At 55.4% G+C, this 24,489-nt stretch overlaps 1 protein-coding gene across 1 annotated transcript in view; it reads left to right on the plus strand.

Moving 5' to 3' along the window:
* Positions 1-24,489, plus strand: part of SORCS2 (sortilin related VPS10 domain containing receptor 2) — a 488,906-nt gene that overhangs the window by 278,201 nt on the left and 186,216 nt on the right. The window contains exon 3 of the mRNA XM_043447910.1: positions 24,374-24,473. Coding sequence (XP_043303845.1) covers positions 24,374-24,473 — 100 coding nt within the window. The remainder of the gene's footprint in view (positions 1-24,373; positions 24,474-24,489) is intronic.

Below are 24,489 nucleotides of genomic sequence, written 5' to 3' on the forward strand. Positions count from 1 at the left end.
TCTCCTGCACTGCAGGCAGATGCTTCACCAACTGAGCTATGGGCTTCCCTAGTGGCTCAGATTGTAAAGCATCTGCCTGCAATGCAGGAGACCCAGGTTCGATCCCTGGGTCAGGAAGATTCCCTGGAGAAGGAAATAGCAACCCACTCCAGTATTCTTGCCTGGAGAATTTCATGGACAGAAGAGCCTGGTGGGCTACAGTTCACGGGGTCACAAAGAGTCAGACACGACTGAGCGACTAACACACACAGAAATGCAAAGCTGGTGGTGACCTTGACTTGAATCTAGTCCATACAGATTCTCCAGCCCCGACTACAAAGACATAAGATGGAGATGGAGATGCAGATAAAGATGCAGATTCAGGAACAGATGGAGATGGGTATAGATAGAGGTCCAGGGAGAGATACAGATACAGATGGACATGGAAATGGAGGCGGATGCAGATCAGAGACAGATGCAGATGGAAACAGAGCCAGAGGTGGAGGTGGCTTAGAGGCAGGCGCAGATGCTGAGGGAAATGGCCATGTGCTCTCCAGGGGCTAACACGGGCCCAAGCCCAGGATAGATGCTCATGCTGCTTGCTTTGACCTAAACAGACAGGCCTGACCCCTGGCTGGCTGGATATCACATTTCAGTACTTTTCATTTTAAACTTCACAGAGACCCATAGGGTGGAGGCCAGGTGTAAGGGGCTTCTTGGTTGCCGTGGAAGATGCTTCTGAAGCCCCTCCGAAGCTTGTTCTGGGGCATAGAAGAGAGAGGTTTCCCTTTGCCGGCCCCTCCCCTCTGACTTGGAACGGTGGTGCACCCCGCCCCCCAAGGCCCTGGGTGGAGAGGAGGAGCGGGTGCTACTGTGAGTTCGCACCACCGGCCCTGAGCCCTTGCAGACCTCACCGTGGTCCTGCCTGGGCCTCCTCACTGCTCTCCCAGTGCCAGAGGTGAGGGCATGGCCTCGTTCCTGTGCAGCCTCTGTCGCGGTCTCCCCTAAGCTCTTTGAAGCTCAGCCATCAGATTGGAATTGGGAATGACAGACGGGGAGGCTTCTGGCTTCTGCTCAAGGCTCTTTTTGTTACAGTGTGTGCCCTTGAAATGCTGGACAGCTGTTCATCAACATCATTCAAACCCACATGCCATTGGTGAACCTAGAACCCAGTACAGAACCTGGAATATCTTCAAGTGGGTTTTGGCACTAGGTTCGGTTCTTCCCTTGTTCACGTGACTTCGCTGGGGCTACAGAGTGGAAGACTGGGAGATGTGTTAGGTATCTATCTGCTGCTGGGGATTCCACTAAGACCTTTGATGAATATCAATCCATTTCATCTTAGTAAGAATGCTTTTCATTTTATAAACTAGGAAGCCAAACGTGGAGAGGTTAATCACTGTTACCATCATTCAGTTAATAAGCAGGGATTTGAACCCACGTCCTTCTGACGACTCCAGACCCCGGGGCTGGTGACCTGTGGGGTCCCCAGGACCCCACACCCAGCAGATCCACAGGGTTGCACCCTCTCCTGCTGCCATCTTGAAATTCCTGGTCACTTTTGACCTCGGGGCCAGAAGTTTCACTTTGCCCTCGGCTAGTCTTGCCTGAACTTGTGACATTTCTATCACCATATGGCACCTTCTTGCTCTGGTCGAGCTAGACCCTGATCCTCAGGGACCCTGAGAGACCAGCAGTGAGAAGGGGAGCCCAGAGGCTATGTGGTGGTATGGGAGCCAGGCTGTCCTGCCAGCCTCTTGCCCACGCTCCTTGTTGAAGTGGAGAAATTCCAGCCCAGGGCCAATCAAAGGACCAAAGCTCTAGTCTCTCACCTGTAAAGTAAGCAGGATCCCCAAAGGTGGAGATCTGGAGTGTAAATGGGAGTAGGAGTCACGATGGTGGATCCCATGGCAAAAACTGGATGAACCAACAAATATGATGGAAACTTGAGGGTGTGGAATTGATTAACAGTTTTCCCTTCGCTGAGACCTACTTAATTTTAAGAGGAAGTATGACTGCATCAGAGGGCAAGGCTACTTTCTGTGAAAGGTGTGCAGGGGATGGATCCAACACGGTGGTGGCGGATGGTGCATGGTTGGGGAGGGGTGGCGTGGAGAGCTGCCATTCATCCTGCCTGCAGGGAGGGGCAGGCACTGACCTGGGGCCTGTCCACAGTGAATTTGTCTCATCAGTTCCCCCCAAAACAGGCCATGTGAACCCTGTGTGCCCATGAAGACAGCAGACAGCTTGGTCCACGCACACCAGGAGGGACCCTAGTTGCCCAGCCCCACACTGGGCCTCAGCCTGGCCTCTTCCCTTTGGGGGTCTCAGCCTCTTCCTGGCTCCCCTTGAACAGGAAGCTTGGACCTGTGGGCATCACTGTCATCAGATTCTCCTCGCTACTTCATTTTAGTTCCAGAAGTCAACTCTTGGCCCCACAATGTTCTTGACCCCAAAGTGCTCTCGGCCCCAAAGTGCTCTTGGCCTGTTCTCCTCCTCTGCTCACATGACTGACCCCCTCCCCACCACCGCCCCAGGCTGGCACTCCCCCAACCCCGACCTCCTGCACTGCCGGCTAGGTTGTCCTTGACCAGGCCCAGGGCATTGGAATGATCCTTGTAGACCAGTCAATTTTGCCAGGGCTGTAGAGAAGGGAAAAAAAGTCCTGCATGGAAGCAGTTTGCATCCAGGCTCAGGACACAAGGCCATCTCTCCCAGCAGTGGATTAGCTGCAGGCTGTTTGAGTCAGAAGCCGGGTTCTGCTGTGTGACCTTTGTGAGTTAATGAACTTCAAGACCCTCAGTTTTTTTCATAGGAAAAATGGGGCTGTTGTTGAACGGTCCTCCTGGAGCTAGAGTGAGGATCTGGTGGTGGCACGTGAAGGATGCTTCAAATAGAGCCTGTCGGAGTGTGTTACTAACCTCTGCCTCCCCTCTGCCTCCATTTCCCCATCTGTGCTTGGGGTCACAGCACTTAACTCTCAGAGTGGTTCCAAGGGTATCAGGCATAGGAAGCAGTCACAGAGCACCCTGCTAAGGGTTAAATCCCCACTCTCTAGTCAGGCATTCATTTGGGGCTGGGGGGAGGCTGCTGGGAACTGGGGGGCCAGGGGGGACAGTCCAAGGGCTTCATTTGTGTCAGCCGTGGCGTCCTCCTTGCATGAACCCCAGAAAGCAGCGTGTGGGAAAACAAACTTTTTGAAGTCTGGATAGACCGCTTCCACTGAAGCACAGGAGGCTGCCGTGGTCTGAGCCTAATGAGGCCTGAAGATGTCCGCCGTGGGGGCTGTGGCCGGTGGGACATATATGGCACCCAGCTCCATTGGACACGGCTATATTTGCGCCATAGGGGGGAAATTAACTCCCTGTTTCCCGCAGCAATGCATGTGTAGTTTTCCACTTAGCAGTTTCCAGAGGCTGCAGGCAGAGCTGTTTTATCTGTGTGTCTGTCCATCCATTCAGCTATTCAGTCCTCAGCAGACGTTACTGAGCTCTCAGTCTCTTAGGGCAGCAAGGTGGCCGGGGGTGTGAAGGAGCCCCAAGCTGGCCGTGTGTCCCTGGGCGGGTCACTTCACCTCTCTGAGCCTCAGTGCTCCTACCTCTCAGGTGTTCTGACCTCGCAGCGCTGCTGGGAGGTGTGAATGAAACAATCCTGAGAAACGGCATGGACTATGTAGGTAGTAGCAGCCGCATAAACGTCCCCTGAGGCCTTGTGCAGTCAGGGAGGGCTTCCTAGAGGCAGCAAAGTCTGAAATAGAGCTTAAGAGATAGACACTCATCCACCAACACATAGCTACAAAACAAAGCAATGTAAGTGCCACAAATTGAAAATTACAATAACCTCTTATATTGAGACTTTAAGAATGACCCAGAGGGATGGGATGGGGAGCGAGTTGGGAGGGGGGTTCAGGATGGGGAACACATGTACACCCATGGCGGATTCAAGTCAATGTATGGCAAAACCAATACAATGTTGTAAAGTAAAATAAATAAATAATTTAAATTAAAAAAAAAAAAAAGAATGTTTCCCCCACATTAGCAGGTTTTTTACAGGATCGTTTGAACCGATGACTGCATCAACATCTAATTGTCCGAAATACCCACAAAAATCCATGATAATTGGCAGGAGGATGTGACTATTAGAATTAAGTGTGTTTCTGAGTGTTTCTGGCTTATTCAAGGGTTGTGGCATCTGAGACCCAATATTTATTTAGCCCTGGGCTTAGCAGTCTTACTGTACACAAATGAACATGGATCAAGTTCTCCTAACGTTAAGTTCAAGAATAGCAAACATTTCTAAAAACAGTAAAAGAAGCCAAGGAAGGGGAACTTGTTTAGAAGCTATTAAAACTTACCATAGAGTAGCTGCCCTCAGAAACAGTCTATCAGTGGGTGAATCAGCCCCTCCCCGAAATAGACTCCAAAGGGCGTACTTGCACACTGACAGATAAGAATTAATGAGGAAGGTCTTCTATCAAGTCAGTGGGGAAAAATGGCACTGGCCGATTTGGTCTTCCAATGAGGGGAGAATTGTGCCCTGTTTTTGGTAAGGGACTAGGTATGCACATGGGGTTGTCTAGATTGAAGACATGTGCCCAAATAAAATTCAGACACATCAGTGAAATTTAAGTTAAAAAGGGGGATTTCCCTGGCAGCCCGGTGGTTAAGACTCAGTGCTCCCCATGCAGAGGGCAGGGATTTGATCCTTGGTTGGGGTACTAAGATCCCACACGCCACGCAGTGCAGCCTAAAAAAAATAGTAAAAATTTTTTAATTTAAAGAAAGGTTAAAAATCAAATATTGTAAAGATTTGGAGAATATTGTAAGGAAATATCTGGAGAATATTGCAAGGAATATTGTAAGGAAAGGAGAATACATAGAGTTATTTAAGCAAGAAAGGAAATTCAGAATTTATAAGAGACCATCTTGATGCATTTGATATATAAAACATAATTGCCTATAAGACAAGAACACTGAAACTAAACTCAACAGATAAATGGGTTGATGAGAAATGCAGCAGTTCGATGAGGACAGGGTTGTTACTGAGTAATAAGTCGCCCTGAGGGGTTTCTAGACAGCTCCTGTAAGGGGAAGAAGGGCAGATGGATGGGGGGGGGGGGTGGGTGGAGGGTCACAGAATGGCCGGGTTACCTGGTGGAAGCCAGTTACCTGGGGGAAGATGCTCTGTCTCCAGGTGGCAGGGAGAGGCGAGGGAAGGCAGGACTTTGCCGTTGTCTCCTGGTCCATCAAGGAGACTTAAATAAAGGGGAGACAGAAAGAGAGAGAGAGAGAGGAAACCTTTTCTCAGTGACCTCCTGGAGAGGGTGTGAGAGGAGCCGGCGAGCATCCCCCGTGCTCATGGTGGGATGAGCCCGCTAGCAACCTCCGACACCAGGGGAGACCCGCGTTCTGCAGTCCCCTGCTGTCCCTCCTGGAGCGCTGAAAGCAGCAGCATTTGAGGTTCTCTCGGTGGATGTGTCCCTTCCACCCAGCCTGGCTGATGGGACAAGGACAAGCGTGCTCGACCGGGAGCAAGGCGGATGCCCGGAAGCAGGGCTCTGCAGGAGGCCCTTCACTCCAGGGGGCCCGGGGCAGCCACTGGGGGGGCTTCCACCCTGTGCTAAATGGACAGCCGCCCCCGCGTCGACATTTGTGTGTGCATACGCGTGAGTTTGTGCTTCCCTGGTGGTCCAGTGGTAAAGAATCCACCTGCCCACGCAGGAGACGCAAGAGCCACGAGCTCGATCCCTGGGTCGGGAAGATCCCCTGGAGGAGGAAATGGCAACTCACTCCAGTGTTCTTGCCTGGAGAATCCCATGGACAGAGGAGCCTGGCGGGCTACAGTCCACGGGGTCGCAAAGAGTCGGACACGACTGAGTAACACACACACGCGAGCTCGTAGAAAGATCCAGAGGGGTCCTTGCTGGGATGTTTGTTTTGGCCTGCTTATCTGAGAGTGGGTGGTGGGAAGCTAGATGGGCAGGGTTGGGGGGACCGTGAATTTTATAAAAGGTGTAGAAAGGGACGGAAGTAGGAGGGACAAGCATGAAGCGTGGCCCCCGTCCCACTCGCCGGCTCACCTAGCACTGTGTCACAGCAGGGCAGCGGGATTGCAGGCTGTTTATCTTTCTCTTGTATGTGTGAGCATCACCTGGGTTTCCACAATGCCCACGTGTGATTGATAAAACCAGAAATGAAACAGCAAAGCTATTTTCATTGCGTGAAAAAAAAAATGACTGTGCCGTGTGTCAGAGCTCCGAGGAGAGACCCAAAGCATGGAAATTAAGCCCGATATTGATAGGAAGCGACAGAGACGATCGCAGAAAGAAGACAAAATAGAAAAGAGGAGAAAGGGCTGGTGTATGGCAGGGCTAACGGGAGGCCTGGTGGTGACCGGTGAGGGGCCCCTGTTCCCTGGGAAGGCGTGTCGCAACGCGCAGGGCACGAAGGAGACCGGGGCCGTGCGGGACACGTAGAATACGTACGGTAGCACCGTCGCTCACTGTTAAGTGTCTGTGGAGACAGCAAGCGTGCTACTCGCTGTCAGTTCAGGTGTGTCCGACTCTTTGCGACCCCGTGGGCTGCAGCCCGCCAGGCTCCTCTGTCTCCAAGCAAGAATACCGGAGTGGGTTGCCATGTTCTCCTCCAGGGAATCGAACCCAGGTCTCTTAGGTCTCCTGCACTGGCAGGCGGGTTCTTTACCACAAGCACCACCTGGGAAGCTGGAGACAGCCTATGACGAGGCCCAAAGAGGAAATCAGCGCCTGCTTGAAGTGCAGGGAACGGACAGAGGGCTACATGGTGATGTCGAGGCTGGGGGCCGCCCGGGACAGGGAGGCTGCTGAGACGAGGCCTGCGGGGTTCGCTGCCTCCTCTGCCGCAGAACGAAAACACAGGGCGGTGTTCCCGCAGGTCAGGGGCCGGGGTCCAGCAGGGGCCAGAGCAGGAGCAGGGACAGTCTCTGCTGGAGACTCCCTGGAGGCAGAGGGAGAGTTCTCCAACCTTTGCCAGCAAAGGTCCATCTGGCCAAGGCTGTGGTGTTTCCAGTGGTCATGTATGGATGTGAGAGTTGGACCATAAAGAAAGCTGGGCGCCGAAGAGTTGCTTCTGAACTATGGTGTTGGAGAAGACCCTTGAGAGTCCCTCGGACTGCAAGGAGATCCAACCGGTCCATCCTAAGGGAAATCTATCCTGAATACTCATCGGAAGGATTGATGCTGAAGCTAAAACTCCAATACTTTGGCCACCTGATGCAGAGAACTGACTCATTGGAAAAGACCCTGATGCTGGGAAAGATGGAAGGTGGGAGAACGGGATGACAGAGGATGAGATGGTTGGATGGCATCACTGACTCAATGGACATGAGTAAGCTCTGGGTGTTGGTGATGGACGGGGAGGCCTGGTGTGCTGCAGTCCATGGGGTCGCAAAGAGTCGGACACAACTGAGCGACTGAACTGAACTGAACTGAACTCTCGCTTCTCCTGCCCTCCGGCCTCCCACAAGAGCCTCCCATTGGCTGAACCCAACAGGAAGTGGGTTCAGGAGGAGATGGACAGGCTGGAATAAGGCCGGGGCTCCAGGGGCTCAGAGCAGAGCAGGTCAGAGGATGGACTTGGAGGAAGATAGGAGGCTGGTGGCACAGCCAGGAAAACCCTTCCAAGTCCCCTCTGCTCATTCGCCCAAACAGGAGGACTCTGAGGCAGACCCCACGGGGAGGACACCCTTACCATTCCCATCTCACAGATGGGAACCATGAGGCTTCAGGAAGGCTGGATAAGCCCCGAGAGAAGGGCTTGGCCAGCTGGGGACAGCTGCATAGGACGGGGAGAGAAAACAGCCTTGCAGGGAGGCCAGGAAGGCCAGGCTCTCCTCTTGGCCGTGACCCCGTCAGGCGCTGGGAGAAGGTTCGGCCTCCCCAGCCTACGGGGCTGTGTCCTGGGGGCCCCGGGAGAGGCTGTGTCTCAGGAGGGCACCCCGCCCGTGTGCGTGGAGCCAGAGGAGGAGGGGGGAGGCCCTGCCCCAGGCCTGCCTCTCCCCATCACAAACTCCATCCAGGCAGCACCATCGTCGCTTCAGGCACCGTGAAATGACCTCCCTCGAAACACCCCTTTCTTCCTTCTTCTTCTTTTCTTAATTGCCATGGCGAGAATAATCCCAGCCTGTCTTTTCTTTCACCCTTGACGCTGAGTTTAGTGTAATAGACTGTAGCGCGGTGCCTCTGATCTTCAAAGGCCGTGTTTATTTGCCTTATTGGTGTCAGTGTGGTGTCTGCAGACAGTGCGGGGATGTCTTGCGAAGCGGGGTTTGACCGTTGCTCTGACGGGGTCCGCGGCCTTGCTGTGTTCAGAGGCCCAGGTCGAGATGGGGATGTGGACACCAAGCCTCCCCTTCCTGAGGGCTTTGTGGGACCCCGCCTGAGTGTGGGGCTGGCCAGCAAACTTAACCGGAGGAAGGGGACTGAGGCTGCCCCTGCCGAAGATCCCGGAGTCCTGGCCGGGAGAGTTCTGCGGGAGGCCTGAGAGCGGACGGAGGCCCTGTGCTCCCAGCTGTCAGTGCTTCTGTGCGTGAGGCGGCCCCCGCCCCATCTCCTGACCCTTGGTTAGCACGTTGGCCAGGCGGGCTGAGGCCGAATCTGATGGGCCCTGGTTTCATGATACAGGCCAGCTCCAGGGCCCTGGAGTCCAGGGGCCGTCAGCAAGGAGCCAGGGAGGAGACGTGCCCGGGAAATGCAGCCTGGTCATGGAGTCCCACCTCAGGGCCTTTGCACATGCTCCCATCGTTTCCAGGTGCCCATGTGGACTGGCTCCTGGGTGTGTTCCAGCCTCTGCTCCGATGTCCCCTCACTGAGAGAGGCCACTCCGCCTGAGATGGCAGCCCCAGCTCCCCACTACTCCTTTGCTTTTATCCCCAGTGCACAGTGCACTGACCCCATGCTTCACTGTTTATTCTTGCTCACCTGCTCCTGCAGGGCGTCGGTCAGCTCCCCGGGGTCAGGAGCGCTGCAGGGAAGGTTCCTGCTTCTGGGTGGCCGGGGGGTGAGACGCCACGCGTGGTCCCCAGGCCTCTCTGTTGTGGGTCATCCTCTCTTGGGGTGCCCTTAGGGGAAAAGGGAAGGGGGACGGAGAAGGGGTGAATGGGGGAGAGATTGGCTCAGACAGATGTGGACAGACAGAGAGGCCAAGAGAAGCAAGGACAGAGCTGCACGTGTGGGGAGACCCTGAGGGACCTAGGGAGACAGAGATACCCACGGAGAAAAAGAGGCAGAATGCCAGGTGCTGAAAGAGAACTGGAGGTCCGTGCCCAGAGAGACAGAGAAACGGGCTCTGGGGGCGTCTCTGCAGACCGGTACAGACGCACCTGGCAGAGGCTGGAGGTGACCCTGGGGGCTGGGAGGCAGGCGCCAGCAAGGCCAGGCAAGGGCTGCAACCGCCTGTTTTCTCACGGAGCTGAAAGATCGAGTGTCTCTCCTTCACTGTGTCTGGAACCCCAGCGTCAGCCGTCTGCCACTTCCCCGGACACTCAGATGCAGAAAATTCAGATGCACCTTGGCCTGGCCAGTTTCCAGGTGAGAATCTGTCCTCGGGAGAAAACGTCCTTAACGGGGAGGAAAACCGAACTGACATCACCCTGGGGTCCAGTCGCATGTTCTTCTTTAGCAGGTCCTGGCAGGTGGCGCCCGGCTGTTGCAGACACGGGATGCCCCCACGTGGGCAGCGGGATGAGCCCCAGAGGTTCATTCCTGGGCTTCCTCTGAAGGACACCGTGAGGGGCAGACTGGTGTCTTTAAAAGAGAAAAGTTGAGTCATGTTCTGAGATCAGCCCAGGGACAGGTCCTTGGATCCAGGAGATGCAGTGGGGGCGTCAACGGGCACCAGGGATGACTTTCCAGGCAGGCAGTGGCTGGGAGAGCATCTCAAGGGCTCCCCTAGTCACTCATCAAACGTCCCGTGTGCCTGGAGACAGTCTCTCCAAGGCATTTCTGTGTCCTGTCTCAGAGGCCAGGGCAGGGCCAGGCGTGGAGCAGGGACCCGGTAATGTGTGTTGTATGCGCCGGATGGAAGGAGGGAGGGAAGGAAGGAAGGGAGGGAGGGAGACAGGGAGGGAGGAAATGAAGGACAGATGGACAGGTGGGTGGCAGATGAGGGATGGATGGATGGAAGGATGGAAGAAGGGTGGATGGACAAGTCATTGAGAGAAGCAGAGGGGAAGTGTGCTCCAAGAGGGCTGGGGGTGTCCACCCAAGGCCAAACCCGCAATCCCACGAGGAAAGGCTCCCTGGTCCCCAGCCTGAACGACGGGACAGGTTCCTCCCCAGAACCCCGGCCCCCAGACTCCATCCTCAGCAACCACCCTGGTACCCACCCTCAGGCTTCCCAAGGACCTGAGAGAACATCCGCTCCCTCCTCCCCGCCCCTCCTCCCAGGACCCACTCAGGCCTGAGCCCACCTCCTTTTCCACGTCATTTATACCATGCGAGGGGCAGCACCCTCTACTGATGGGCACGGGCAGGTGTGGCTGTCCTTTGGAGAGTGTGCAACCCAACCCCACACCTCTGCAGGGCCGGAACCCCCGGAGCTTTGGGAGGGTTTCTGGGAAAGCTTTGGGAGCTTTCCCCCCAAATCCAAGCCCGTCCCCCCGAGGCACTCTTGTCTATGACTGCAGGGCCTCGGCCAAGCTGTTTCTGGTCCCTGAACCTCTGTTTGCTTCTTCCTTTTTCATGGCAGATTCTCAGACCTCCCTCCAGGCTGCAGGTGAGGTGAGAGGCTGAAGGCGGAGCCAGCGGCAGTATTTCTGGAGCATGGGGACACTCGGGGGAGCGTAGCCATTGCTTTCTCTGCAGGAAGGAGGGGAAGGTCGAGGGCTGCAGGATCCGACGGGCCTGGGTCCCCCGCCTCTCCACCTGCTCGCTGTGGGTTTTTCTGAGCAAGTCACTTAACCTCTCTGAGCCTTGATTTTCCAGTCTCTAAAACGGGACCCTCTCTGGTAAGAGAAAGCACTTTGAAAAAGCAGGGCATGCGCACAGGTATAAGTTGTAGGCCTTTTAAAAAATAGTTTTGCTGGGGCCAAGCGGGAGTTCCAGCCCCAGATGGCAGAAGCTCCCACACCCGACTCCGCTTAGATGGTAAAAGCTTCCCTGGCAAGGGAGAACAACGCTCCAGCTGGGTTCCAGGAGTGAGACATGGGTGAAGGGGTCACAATCTCCATTCATGAGACTTGGAGCTTAGGGTGTCCACGCGTAGCCGAACCAGGACCTTGGCCAGAGCCAGGGACTGCAGGGCTAGTGCCAGGGAAGCTGGCAGGCAGCCAGGGCGCAGGGTAGCCAGAAGGAGATGCAGAGCAGGGGGGGCCGGCCCTGCCAGTGGGGTGAGATTCCCAGGACCGGGTCACACCCACGTGCTTGGGAGAAGCCCAGATCCCAGGCTAGCCTTCCCTCCCTGCCTGCCTGCCTGCCCGGCCCACAGACCTGTGTGGGTGGAACCATCAATTCTGCATGCTTGCTGGATGACGCGCCTTCCCTGAGAACGGCTTAGCCCATAATTTTCAAGCGCTTAAAGGCATCTTGTCATTATTTAACTCTCAAATGGGATTCTTAGGAATTGGAGAAATAACGTTCTGCCAATTTCCACCCGCTTGGGTTTCCTTGCCTGGAGAGCCAGTGCATTAAGTGATTCCAGGGCACCCGTGGGTAGAGGCGGAGGAACAGGGCCCCTTTGCAGAGACAGGGTGTTCGGGAGGCGGGGATGCGGCCGGCTCCTCGCTGCACTTTGACTGCCGTTTATTGCCATTATGGAAATAGTCTGGGCATCACCGATTCACATCAGCACACTTTCCCGTCTGCTCGGCTGGGAGCAGGGGACACAGAGGTGAGGGCCGCGGTCTTGCAGCTTTTCAGGGTCACAGGGGCTGGGGGACAGATCCACGGGCAGCAAGCCAGGGAGGGACCCAGAACAGCCCTGACTTAACAAGCGAGGCTCCTACACAGGGCAGCGAGGGAAGGTGGATTTTTAGTACGTGCAGCGGCCCGTGGAGGGGAAAATAAAACTTGACTCTGGATCACTCATAAAACAAAACCCCAAGACAGCATCAGTGATGGGGGCCCCCGTGGCAGGGAGACAGGCTGCAGCGTCCCGGCATGGAGGGAATCCAGACACCAGCCAGCGCTCGCCTCCCGGGAGCTGATGTCCTGGAGCGAGACAGACAATAAATCAGCAAGACGCACGTGCAGTGTCAGGTAGCAATATGCACCGTGGACCACAGCCAAGCAGCAGAGTCACTGGGAGGGGGCTGGGGTGGGGTGTTCTGCTGCCTGAGGGGACGCCTGAGCAGAGCCTGGAATGCAGTTAGGAGTCAGTCCACGTGGGCATCGGGAAGGATAATGGCATGTGCAAAGGCCCTGGTCACCCTGGCTGGCCATATGGGCAGAGCCCTGTGCCTCAGTGACATGTGACAACACATAGGAAAGGCTGCAGCCAGGGAAACTCACCGGGTCTTGGTGTCCAAATTGTTTCCAAAAGTCAGCCATGTAGCTCTGTGCTTGGCCGTGGTCTCCAGCCCCTCCAGAGATAGGGCTGAGACCCGCTGACCCAAGTGTGCACACGTGTGCTAAGTCACTTCAGTCATGTCAGACTCTTTGTGACCCCGTGGACTGTAGCCCACCAGGCTCCTCTGTGCATGGAATTCTCCAGGCAAGAATACTGGGGTGGGTTGCCCTGCCCTCCTCCAGGGGATCTTCTTGACCTAGGGATTGAACCTGCGTCTCCGTGTTAATATTTATTATAAAGTGTTAATATCATGTTTTAGCTAACACTATATAAGTGCTCGGTCATGTCTGACTCTTTGCAACCCCGTGGACTGTAGCCTGCTAGGCTCCTCTGTCCATGGGATTTTCCAGGCAAGAATGCTGGAGTGGGTTTGCGTTCCCTTCTCCAGGCGATCTCCCCCACCTAGGGATTGAACCCAGGTCTCTTATGTCTCCTGTGTTGGCAAGTGGGTTCTTTACCCTTAGCGCCACCTGGGAAGCCCGCTGACCCAAGACCCCACTAGGAATCATACTGTGAGCTGAGACTAACTGTCTGGCTCAAGGCCTCAGAAAATAGAGACTCTGAACAGGCAGGAACTTGCCAGGGCTTAGACGTAAACTTCCCAGTGCCAGTCAAAGGCCAGAGCCTTACTGGGACTGTGCAGGGTTTGGACAACCCAGCCCTGCAGAGTTAACACTTTACTGCACTGTAATCACCTATTTTCTGCTTCCAAGAGGGGTGGGCAGGGAATAGAGGGGGAGGGAAGGAACTGACTGCCTCCCGGGCCAGGGATTGTGCTAGAAGGTTCGGGTTTGGCACTTCATTTAACCTTCGTGACCACCCTGGGTTGAAGGGCCTGGTCAGAAGGGACACGTGAGGTCTCCTAAGTCGAGTAGCCAGCTCCTGGTCACACAGCCTCTGGCATCAGCCCGTCACCACACCCTGTCCACGTGAGCATGATGTGGACCATGGATGCTCTCTGGGAATGATTGCTTTAGCCATGGGGGCGTCTGTGGGAGCTTGGCTCCAGGGAAGACGTGGTCCTCACCCGGGCTGGCCAGGAAAGTGCCCCACGGGGGTGAGAAGCTCTGCAGGGGGCTCACTCAACCGCCCGGGCTTTGCTGAGCCACTCACCTTCTTAGGCTGGTGCCACGGCCCCGGCTCACCCTCTCCCAGGGCACCTGGCGCGTGGGCCTGGGTGCCCGCCCGGTGTGGACACAGGGCTGCCTCCTCTGCATGCCGAGAGCCTGTCTGGAGGCCTGTCTGTCCTGCTACCTCCCCGGGGCTGCAGGGATGGACACGCTGCTGCAGACCGCCTGCAGTCTGCTCCCACCTCACTCACCTGGTGCATTCTGAAGAAGCCTCCGGTGCTTGGAAGTGTGAGGGGCTGGGTCTGTCTTGTCTCCTCGACTGTAGGCAGGAGTTGGGGCGATTCTAATATCCACCCTGCAGCTGTCTGCCTAGAACCGCTTGGAGTAGTCTGGATAAAGAAATACTGCTCTGGGGGCCAGGAGACCTCAGTTAGAGTCGGCTGCTTGGCTGCTCATCTGCTGTGTGACCTTGGACAAGTGACTGCCCTTCTCTGGGCTTGTGTCCTTTGCATAGGAGGGGTGTGGTCAGAAACCTGGAGGTCTCGAGGGCCCTCCAGGGCCCTGCAGTGGGGTTGAGTGCTGACAAGCTTATGTGGGGTGTCAGCAATACCTGGGATGGTATCTGGGTGAGAACGGTGTCATTCATTCATGCGCTTGTTCAGTCGGCATCTACCGGCGCTCGCTGCAAGGGGTGTGTTGGGCCAGAGGGCTGCCAGACGCTGTCCCAGCCATCGAGGAGAGTTCAGGCAGATCAAGGGGCCGGGAAATCCACTTACGGTGGAGCAGTAAGTCACGGGGGCTGTGGGCACGCAGAAGAGCGGCAAGGGGACCCATGCGGGCTTCCTGTGTCCCGTCTGCACCCGCTGAAGGCTCTGCCGTGAGGAAGGGTCTCCTCTCAGAGCCCCACTTCTCTCCTTGCAGAACGGGTACTAACCGCGTCCTCCTTGTGCCTTCCCAGGCCCTGCTCTCCTTAGGGACTCTGGTTCTAGGGAAATGGAGGCGGCTATTCAGAGGGTGATTGGCATGACGTGGGAGAAGAGGAAACTAGTGTAGGCTGATGGGATACAGAGCATCCGGGCGTCTGGCTGACCCCGCCTGCAGGTTCTATCAGCTGGGAAAACACGGGCCACGTGGGTGTGAACGAGTGGGGCTTCTCACCCTCTATGGCAGGCCCTGTCTTTGTCTGTGGTTGATGCATACAGGGTGCCCGCAGGGGTGGCTGGACAGGGTGCTTCCTAGGGAGACGGCATGCTCCCCACCCCCGCCCCCAGAAGGAATTGGGCCAGGCTCACCTCCCGCCCCCAGCCTGACCAGGAAGGGGAGATTTCTGATTCACACGGAGCCATGGTCTCCTTATCTGGGTGATCTCCCTGTTGACCGCCTCCCCCCCACCCCACCCTGCCACACACACACACAGAGTCACACTTGCAGACACAGGATGGAGAAGTCTCTTCTTTCATACCATCCCTTCTGGAAAGTAGTTGCTGGTGAGGATGTGGGGCTAAATTTCCTGGGCTCAGAGCCAGACCACTGGGGTTCACACTCAGCTCCTCCACGTGTTACCTCACTTCTCTGTGCCTCAGTCTTTTACTCTGAGAAATGGGCTGGTGCCTCATCTTGCCTCATAGAAGGGCTGGGAGGATTAAGTGAGTTAATCCAACCAAAGCACTGAGCATGGAACTTGACCTATGAGGGAATAATTATTGATGATTATTTATGGATGATGGTTGGTGACCATTATTCTTATTATTGCCTGATAGCTCAAGCAGGTTAAGTCTCAGAGATATTGGTTGACTTGTCCAAGGTCCAGGAAGGATGGAGGCCTGCCCAGATCTTGAGATGTCAACGCAAAGCAGGTCGTGGGGCCTCCTGCTGAGGAATGTGAGGTCAGGGGCCTGCAGAAACCCAGGGGCAGGTAGGGGAGAGTGTGTCTTTAAGGACACAGTCTGGAAATGGAGATCTGTAGGTTACTGGATTAACTATTCAGTTTTGTCATTGAATCAACCTTTGTTTTGTATTCCATGAACTTTTTGCCTTAAAAAAAAGTCAATCGAATGTCCCCAAATTCATGACCCAAAGCTTTTCTTTGATGTTTATTGAATGGGGAGTTGTGTTGAAAACATCTTATTTCCCACTCAGTTTTTGTGCTTTGTATTGAAATATTTCTCTGAACACTTAAAATAGAATTTCCTTCCAGATCGCCCATCTCTCATCTGCTAACGTCTCTTTACATTCTTTTCCTCTTTAAAAATGTTCAGTGTATCATCTGGGCTGCCTTTAATAGAAACTGGGCAGAGTCAACAGTTACTCAAAAAATCAATTTAGACTGTCAGATTCTATAACCTGGGAATTGGCATGTAAAAATGTTACCGTCTTATGCCAGGACCCCCTAAGAATAAATGAAGACTCTTGCTTTTAAATTATTGAGTTCTAAGAGTTTATTGGATCCAAGAATATACTTTCTAAAAGCCATGCCGGAGCTTAAAGCCCCTGGGACTTAATCCTAGGGAAGGGGCAGAGGGGTTTGTATTAGAAATAATAGTCAATTTCCAAAACGCACAGCACATAGTAGGCATTCAGTGTTTTTAGAAAGGCTTTTAAAAAGTTCATCCTAACCAAGGACCCATCAGTCCTGCCACCTGCACTGGATGGAATATTACACAGCCAGCAGGAAATGTTGACCTTGCAATTATAAAGTCAGATCAGAATTTGGGCTCAGGTAATGGCCACATGGAAACACGTTCTCTTGTGGACAGGGACTGAACAGGTGCATTGGGATTAAGGGACCTGATTGCTGGTTGAACTGGAAGATTCTCTTCCTGTTATTGTTGCAGCTGCTTTTCTGTTCTTGTTCTTTTTTTTTTTTTTAATGATTCCAAGAAGAGTGGAGAGTGTGTCAGCATATCAGGAAGGACATTTTATCGGGTGTGGATCGTTACACTTCAGGAATTTTCCTAAGAGTGGATTCCAGGTCACCAGGGTCGCCTAACCTGGCCCAGCCCCCAACAGGCTTTGATGTCAAGCCTCAGCCCCTGATGCTGTGGCTCCCACCCCCCACCTCAAGCTTTCTTCCAGCTCCTCTGCCCCCGCCACCGCTGGGAATTCCCGGCCGCACCCCCCACCCCCCCATAATGAGGCAGTGGCGTGGTTGGGAAGCTCTCGGGAACTGCGTGGTGTGGTCTGCAGCAAGTCATTTGTGTTATTATTTGTCTTGTTCTATTTGGGTGCTTCCTATTTGAAATGACACTTCTGGGCTTCGGAGGGGCCTGGCGTCCTCCCAAATCGATGGGCTCCCGGGGAGATGGTGTGCGTCAGTGCAGTTCACCCTGGGCAGCGGGGGAGAGGAGCCGGACACGGCAGGGCCTGTCCCCAGGGAGTGACCGGCCTGGCCTGCTGTCAGACCAGCTTGTGTGTCCTTCCCAACAAATCTAGAGCGACATTTGAGGCTGGCTACTCCCCACGCCTCTCCACAGCCCTCCCTCCATCAGGGTCACCAGACTCACCGTGGCCTTGGCAGGTACGCCTGGCTGAGGGGTGCAGGGTGGCTGTAAGGGCAGGGTCACCGAGGTCGAGAGCTGTGTGTCATGGTGAGCACGCGGGCAGCTTCGGCCGAGCCCAGTGAGCCCTGCCCCGCTCAGGACGGTGCCCAGGGACACGTCCAGCCACACGGCCCTCATTTAGCCCCAGTGGTTGTAACCCAGTTTGAAAGACCCCAGAGCTGGGAACAGAGTCATTGCAAAGATGTCCCCCTCCCGCCCCCGCCTTGGGTCATCTTCCCACCCCCAGAGACAGAACCAACAGAACCATCCACAGAGCTGGAGACTGGAGGGAGCTGACGCCCAGCTGAAAACCCAAGTCTATCACTTTGTCCTGTGTGTGAGCCGGGCAGGGCTCTCCACCTGCTTGCACCTCAGTTTCTTCGTTTGTGCAGTGAGGGTCACTGGTGGGAATGAAGATCAGATGAGGTCGTAAACCCAGCATCTTTATCCTGGACCTGAAACAGCATCAGCCCCGTGGTTGGTCCAGGCTGAGGTCCCCGTGTAATACGGTCTCTCCTCCGGGCTCCGGGCCTCACCCCTCCACAGCCTCTGCCTAAGACCCGGGCTTTCGCGGCTTCACCGCCACTGCGCAGAGCAGACAACTCCCCACTGAACCTGGGTGGGGCTGACTGTCAGGGAAGCTTCTAGAAAAACACGCCTGCTCTGTGCCGTGCCCTCTTTCTCCCCTTCCCTTCTCCGGTCCTGCCGGTTCCCCCGCCGGCCCTACTCAGACCCGCAGGCACACATAGAGCCTTTGCTAGCTTCCCTCCCCACCCACACCTCCCCTGGGTTCCCCAGGAGCCCCCCGACACCTCCCCCCCGGTTCTCTGGGACCCCCGGCACCTCTGCTCAGGTTCTCCAGGAGCCCCTGGCACTGTACCGACCCCCCCAGGCTTTGAGAGCTCCCGGCACCTTTCCGGGCTCCAGGCTCCTCTTTGGCCACATGTCCAAGGTCCTGGATCTTGGACTCCCAGGGCCAGGTACCCTGCCCTGCTCCTTACTAGACGAGGCAGGAGCCTTGCTCATTCAGAGCGGACACCGGAGCAGCCCAGAACAGGTTCCTGGTGGCCGCCTGCTAAGCTGGGTGTGAGCCCTTTGCCGCTGGTCTGTGAGGAGGTCTCGGGAGGGGCAGGGTCCAGGAACGGGGCTCGGGCAGCGCCTGCTGGCTGGTGGGTGTGGAGTTTCCAGCATCTGAACAGGCAGTATGGTCGCATTGGCACCACCAGCCACAGAACCCCCCTCCCTTCCCCTCCAAGCTCAGCAAGAAGCGGGCACAGAACAGGCGCTCAAGAAAGGTGCTCTGGAAGGACCTCTTGAGCCCAAGGAATCATGTGTCTCAGGGATTCTGAAGGATAAGACAGGTTCATTGAAAGGGAAGTGATCCTCACAATGGAGTAAACGGATGCAGCCGGTCAGGAGCCGGCTCGAGCAGACTGTCCTGCGGGCAGCCTTGCAGGGTGGCCTGGCCCCAGGCCCTGCACCGCTTTCCACCCCTAAGTTGTTGGCAGAGTGGGATTTGGGGGTTAGCAGATACAAGCCATTATATACAGGATGGGTAAACAACAGGGTCCTACTGTAAGGCATAGGGAACTATATCCAACATCCTGGGGTAAGTTGTAGTGGAAAAGAATATGAAAAAGTATACGAAAGTGAAAATGTTAGTCGCTCAGTCGTGTCCGACCCTTTGTGACCCCATGGACTGTAGCCTGCCAGGCTCCTCTGTCCATGAGATTCTCCAGGCAAGAATACTGGAGTGGGTTGCCTTTCCCTTCTCCAAGGGATCTTCCCGACCCAGGGATCGAACCCAGGTCTCCTGTATTGCAGGCAGATTTGTTACCATCTGAGCCACCACAGAAGACACTTAGTCACGTTGCTTACACGTTGTGTAAATTAACACAATATTGCAAATCAACTATACTTCAATAAAATGGATTTTTATAAAAAGACTGGTCTTGAGTTAAGGAGAAGCTTTAAACCGGGGAGAAAACCCACAGGAAATACTATGAGGACTCCAGAGTGGGGGTGGGCTGCGGTCAGCGTGTCAACGCTGACACAGCAGAGAGCATCGCCCGCCAGGCTCTGCGAGAGGGAGAAATAGCATCGGAAAGTCCAGCCACACGGGGTCAGTGCCCGGCCCTGTGAAGCCCCCAGGGACAGGACTGCATGTCTGGACATAGCCTGGGGTGGAGCAGAGGAGGCAACTTCAGCCAACAGCCTGGGCTTAAACCGAGCTTCCTGTAGCTGCCGTGAGATCCTGCGCAAGGCAAGAGGTATGCCTTGAGCCTCAGTTTTCCCACCTGTAAAATGGGAAGGCGTGCTCCTGGCCCAGTGTGGGCATCCTGTCTGAGGGAGGTTGAGCTCCGCCCTGGGTATGGTAACCAGAGAGTGTCAGCCCCCACGTCTATTAATCTCCCCCCAAGATGCCTTTCCCACTGGAGGGAGACCACGGTCTCAGAACCTCGGGGCGACCTGACTGGCGTCTCCCTCACCACGGCTGTCGTGCCCCATCAAGGGCACACTGAGACCCCTTCCAGCAGCTCACCCACCCAGCTGGCACCTGACTCCAAATTTCACACTCAAAATCTCAAGCCACATCATGGAATTTTCTAGAATGACTTGACTGTCTATCAGCGGCTTGGGCAGATCTTTCCCTGGATGATTCCACGAGGGTGCATTTGTCTGCTCTGGGTGGCGGATCAAAGCCTCAGCTTTCCAGGTCCCCTGGGGTTGTCGGTTCCTGAGGACCCCTGGGTGGTGGCCCCTTGCCATCCGTCCCTTCTCATCTCACATCAGCAGGGTGGTCAGCTGGGAAACCGTCCTAACACACAATGCCTCCCCTGCTGGGAGGGAGGTGGGGAGGTGCCTGGAGACCAGAGTTGAGTCCTGGCTGTGCCATGAAAGAACTCTGCACCTGTCCCTTCCCAGCCGGGCCCCAGGCCCCTGGCATGGCCCTGGGGTCTGTCCAGGGGCTTGGCGCAATGGCCGGGCAGGGGCAGTGCTGGCCCTCAGAGGCCTGATCATCAGGGCACAGGCGGCAAGTCCACGCAGCCGTGCGTCCGGCCAGAGCGAGGTCCACACAGATGCGGAGCGGGGTCAGCAGCCCTCAGGTGGCCCTGGGACTGTGAGTCCACCATGTCCAGCCTCATCGTGGGTGTCTGAGGTCTGTGCTGTTGGCCCCTTTTACAGATAAACCGAGTCTCGCCAAGGTCCAGGCCTTGCTCAAGACCACAAGCTTGCAGGTGGCACCAGCCACGCAGGGGGCACCCCCTCCCCACCTGCGCGGTTTTCCAAGGTAGCCAAGGATATCCTAGGAGCCGGGGGGCTCACCCTTGGGGGAGGGGCAGGAGCTGAACACACGTCTATGCCAATGAAATAATTATAGAGTATGAAAACGGCTCAATTAAATCATTTTTTTAAGTGCATATGTACAAACACTTAGCAATTAAGCAGCCAATTTACAAATAGCAATTTTCCAACTGCACTTGCCTTTCATATATCTATTTGCTGGATGTAGAGTCTATTTTTATTCAAAATTTTTAATTTGAATAAATCTAGATGGAATCATCACTTTTGAGTTACAGTCAGAACTTGGAGATGGTCTTAGCACTGGGGAAGGTCAGGGTGTAGGTTGGGAGGAGGTCTGGCCCAGAGGAGACCCTGGGTGAGCACTGTTCCCCTCCTCCTCTCTCCTTCTCCCCTCCTCCCCACCCTCCTTTTTCCCGCCTCCCCTCACTCCTGTTCTTCCTTCTGGACATGCTCAGCTCTCACAGGAATTTTGACCATCCAGAGATGAATCGGGGAGTCTCCCTTCAACAGGCAAGTCCAGGGGGCACTTGTTGGCTGGTTTTCAGACATCAGGCAAATCTGATTGGTTTCTATGGGAAACTTGCCCAGAGATGGATACGTGCTCACTGGAGGTCACACAGCCTTCCTGTTCTGGTACCTGGTGGCGCTGCAGGAGGAGGCGGATTTAGGTTCAGGGCTGGTACCCTGGGGCTGTGGGGAGTTTAGAGAAGAATCAGAAACGGAAGGCGTTTAATTGAGTCATCTGTGCCTCAAGCTTGGTGAGCTTCTAACAGAGAGATATCGCACTCCAGGGAAGAGATGGACACCCACCCTGTGCATCATCGGGTGTCTGGGGTGTTCCCTGGCAAATCTGGTTTGCATCTCTGGTTTGCATACTGAGCACTGCACATCACTGCAGATGGTGACTGCAGCCATGAAATTAAAAGACGCTTACTCCTTGGAAGAAAAGCTATGACCAACCTAGACAGCATATTAAAAAGCAGAGATATTACTTTGCCAACAAAGTCCGTCTAGTCAAAGATATGGTTTTTCCAGTGGTCATGTATGGATGTGAGAGATGAACTATAAAGAAAGCTGAGTGCCGAAGAATTGATGCTTTTGAACTGTGGTTTTGGAGAAGACTCCTGAGAGTCCCTTGAACTGCAAGGAGAACCAACCAGTCCATCCTAAAGGAAATCAGCCCTGAATATTCATTGGAAGGACTGAAGCTAAAGTTGAAACTCCAATACTTTGGCCACTTGATGCAAAGAACTAACTCATTTGAAAAGACTCTAATGCTGGGAAAAATTGAAGGTGGGAGGAGAAGGGGGTTTCAGAGGATGAGATGGTTGGATGGCATCACTGACTCAATGGACATGAGTTTGAGTAAACTCCGGGAGTTGGTGATGGACAGGGAGGCCTGGCGTGCTGCAGTCTATGCGGTTGCAGAGTTGGACACTACTGAGCGACTTTCATTTTCACTTTCACCTTCCTTGTCTAGAGAGGACAGGGGAGAGGGAGCCCTCTCCTTGGGCCTTTGTGCCTGCACCTCCCTCTACATGGAGGGTTTTCTGGGGTTGTCACATGAAGTACCATACTGCCTTTAGACAATGGAAACTGTTGTCCGCAGTCTGGAGCCTGGAAGCCTGGGTTCTGGGTGTTGGTAGGGTTGGGTCTCCTGGAGGATGTAGGGGAAATCTGTTCCTTGCCTCTCTCTGAGCTCCTGGGGGTGGCTGGCAGTCCTTGGTGTCTGTAGCTGGCACGTAGCACCCTCTCTTCCTTCCTTCCCATCTCAGCTGGGTGTCTGAGGGGCCTTCCCTGCCATGCTCTGAGACAGCTCTCTACTGCCCCCTCTGTCCCCCACCCTGTTTATGCTTCTCCCCAGTCCTTGTCTCCTTTGACAGAGCTGTGTTTTTGCTTTTTTATCAGCCACCTCCCCAGGACCTGATAGAATATAGATTCCCAGGCTGCAGGGCCTGGGTCCCACTCGCTCCCTGCTGAGGGCTCACACCAGCAGGTGCCCTTGAGTGAGCAGGTGTGAACAGGCTGCTGTGGCCACGGGTGGGGGAAGGGAACAGCTGGGCTGGGGCAGGTGGGTGTCTGGATGGAGGGAAGGGTAGACGGCCAGGTGTCCCGGAGGCAGAGCCCATCACAGGTCTGAGAGGTGGCTTGTTGGGCCGGAGGGAGAGGGAGGGGACCAAGAGGCTGGAGGTTGCCAGGCACACACTCTTTCTCTCCCTGGGGGTTCTGGAATTTCCTGGGTCTTTGAATCATTCCTCTGGGCCTTGGCCTCCTCCTTCCCAAGGAAAATCAATTCTCCAAGGTGTTGAGAGTAAGCACTTCCCTAATGACACCTGAGGAGGGGAGTGGGTAGAGAGTCAGAGGATCCTGTTGGGGGAGGGAGACTGGGTGGGGTGGGGTGGGGGCAGCCCCTGCTGGAGTTCCTGGGAATCAGGGGCACAGGGGCTGCTTTCTGTCCTGGCCTGGGGAAGCACCTTGTGACCTCAGGCCTTTGAAGGACCTGACCTCTGGGGACAAGCGGCCACTGAGCCCCAGGGCTATAAACACGACCCATCTTCCTAGAGCCTCTGGGAAAGGGCAGGCTTAGGAAAGAGGCAGGGAGGAAGAACATCCCTGTAGAAAGGTGAGGATGTACTATGATGGGATGGAGCTACAACACTGCCAGAGGGGTGGGGCATTTTCCCTGGGCAGTTCCAGGCCTCACTCTGGACCCTGGCTACAGGGGGGAAGTCTGAGACTCACAGCTTGACCCAGCCCTTCGATGGGTCCAGAGGGGGCCACCTGCAGCCCAGGCCCCACACAGTGCCGGGTCTGGGGACTGGATACCAGCCGAGCCCCCGCCAATAGCTGGGATCGGCCGCCCTCAGCCCTGGAGCTCAGCTCCGTCCAACACGTCTCAGTGGTGATCAGATGGACAGGTCCAAGGGCCGCCAACCCAGTGGGCCTCAGCAGCCCTGGATGCCCACTCCTGTCCGTGTCCCTACCTCGGGGTGAGCTTCCTGACTGGTCAGAAAACCAGATGCTCTGGGAGAAACTGAGGCCTCCGGGACTTCACGTGTCAGTTTAGGGAGGGGGTGAAAAGTGCCACCCGGGTCAGACTGTGCCTCCGGCTCTGCGGTCACTGCACGTTTTAACCGGCTGGTCCCAAGGAGAGCTGGGCCCAGGGTCCCTGAGCTGAGCTCAGCTGAGGGTGCTGAGCTTCAACAAGGGATTAATTCCGTGTCCCGATGCTCTGGCTGCTGTGAAATTGCCCTTGATGCCTGTATCTCTTCTGCTGCTGCGGCTGCTCTGGGCAGAGGTTAGAACTTGGAGGCTCCTTCCTGCAGGCCTTGCCTTACAGACAGGAACATGGGCCCCTGGGCCCCATGGAGTAGAGCGGGTGCTGACGCCCACCAGCTGGCTCGGGGACAGGGGTCTGATTTCCAGGGGCCCTGGGGGCGCATGTGGTCAGGGAGGAGGGTGCAGCTCCCTGGAGGAAGTCACGGTCCAGAGAGGGAAATGGACAAGCAGACAGGTCTCAGGGTGGTGGGGACCTTCTGTAGAACAAACAGGATGCCAGCTAATATGCACGTCCTAGTTGGCCACCTGTTTGCTGAGTGATTTCAGGCAGGAACAGATCCCCTCTGGTCCTCTGGCCCTCTGCAAGATGGACATAGGGACATAATCTGTCAGGGTTTTCTGAGGAATCAAAAAGACATGGCCAGGACCTGTGAGACCCTTCCTAACGAGGGTGATGAAGCTACGGTAGAACTCACACAGACCGTGGACAGGGTGAGACACTGTGGGATGCCCAGGGCAGGTGGCTCGCTGGAAAACAGAGCTGGGGGAGTCCTGGGCCTCCCCAGAGACCCCTGGCACACAGCCTGTGCTGGACACCAACAGGGCCCAGAGGCGTGGTGGGGACCCGTGGCTGACAGCTGTCATCCTGTCCCCCCAGGTCGTCGGACTTCGGGACGTCCTACACCAAGCTCACCCTCCAGCCTGGCGTCACCACCGTCATTGACAACTTCTACATCTGCCCGACCAACAAGAGAAAGGTAGGTGCTGCGCCCG

The sequence above is a fragment of the Cervus canadensis genome, chromosome 26 (genome assembly GCF_019320065.1).
Source record: "Cervus canadensis isolate Bull #8, Minnesota chromosome 26, ASM1932006v1, whole genome shotgun sequence".
Classification (NCBI taxonomy): domain Eukaryota; kingdom Metazoa; phylum Chordata; class Mammalia; order Artiodactyla; family Cervidae; genus Cervus; species Cervus canadensis.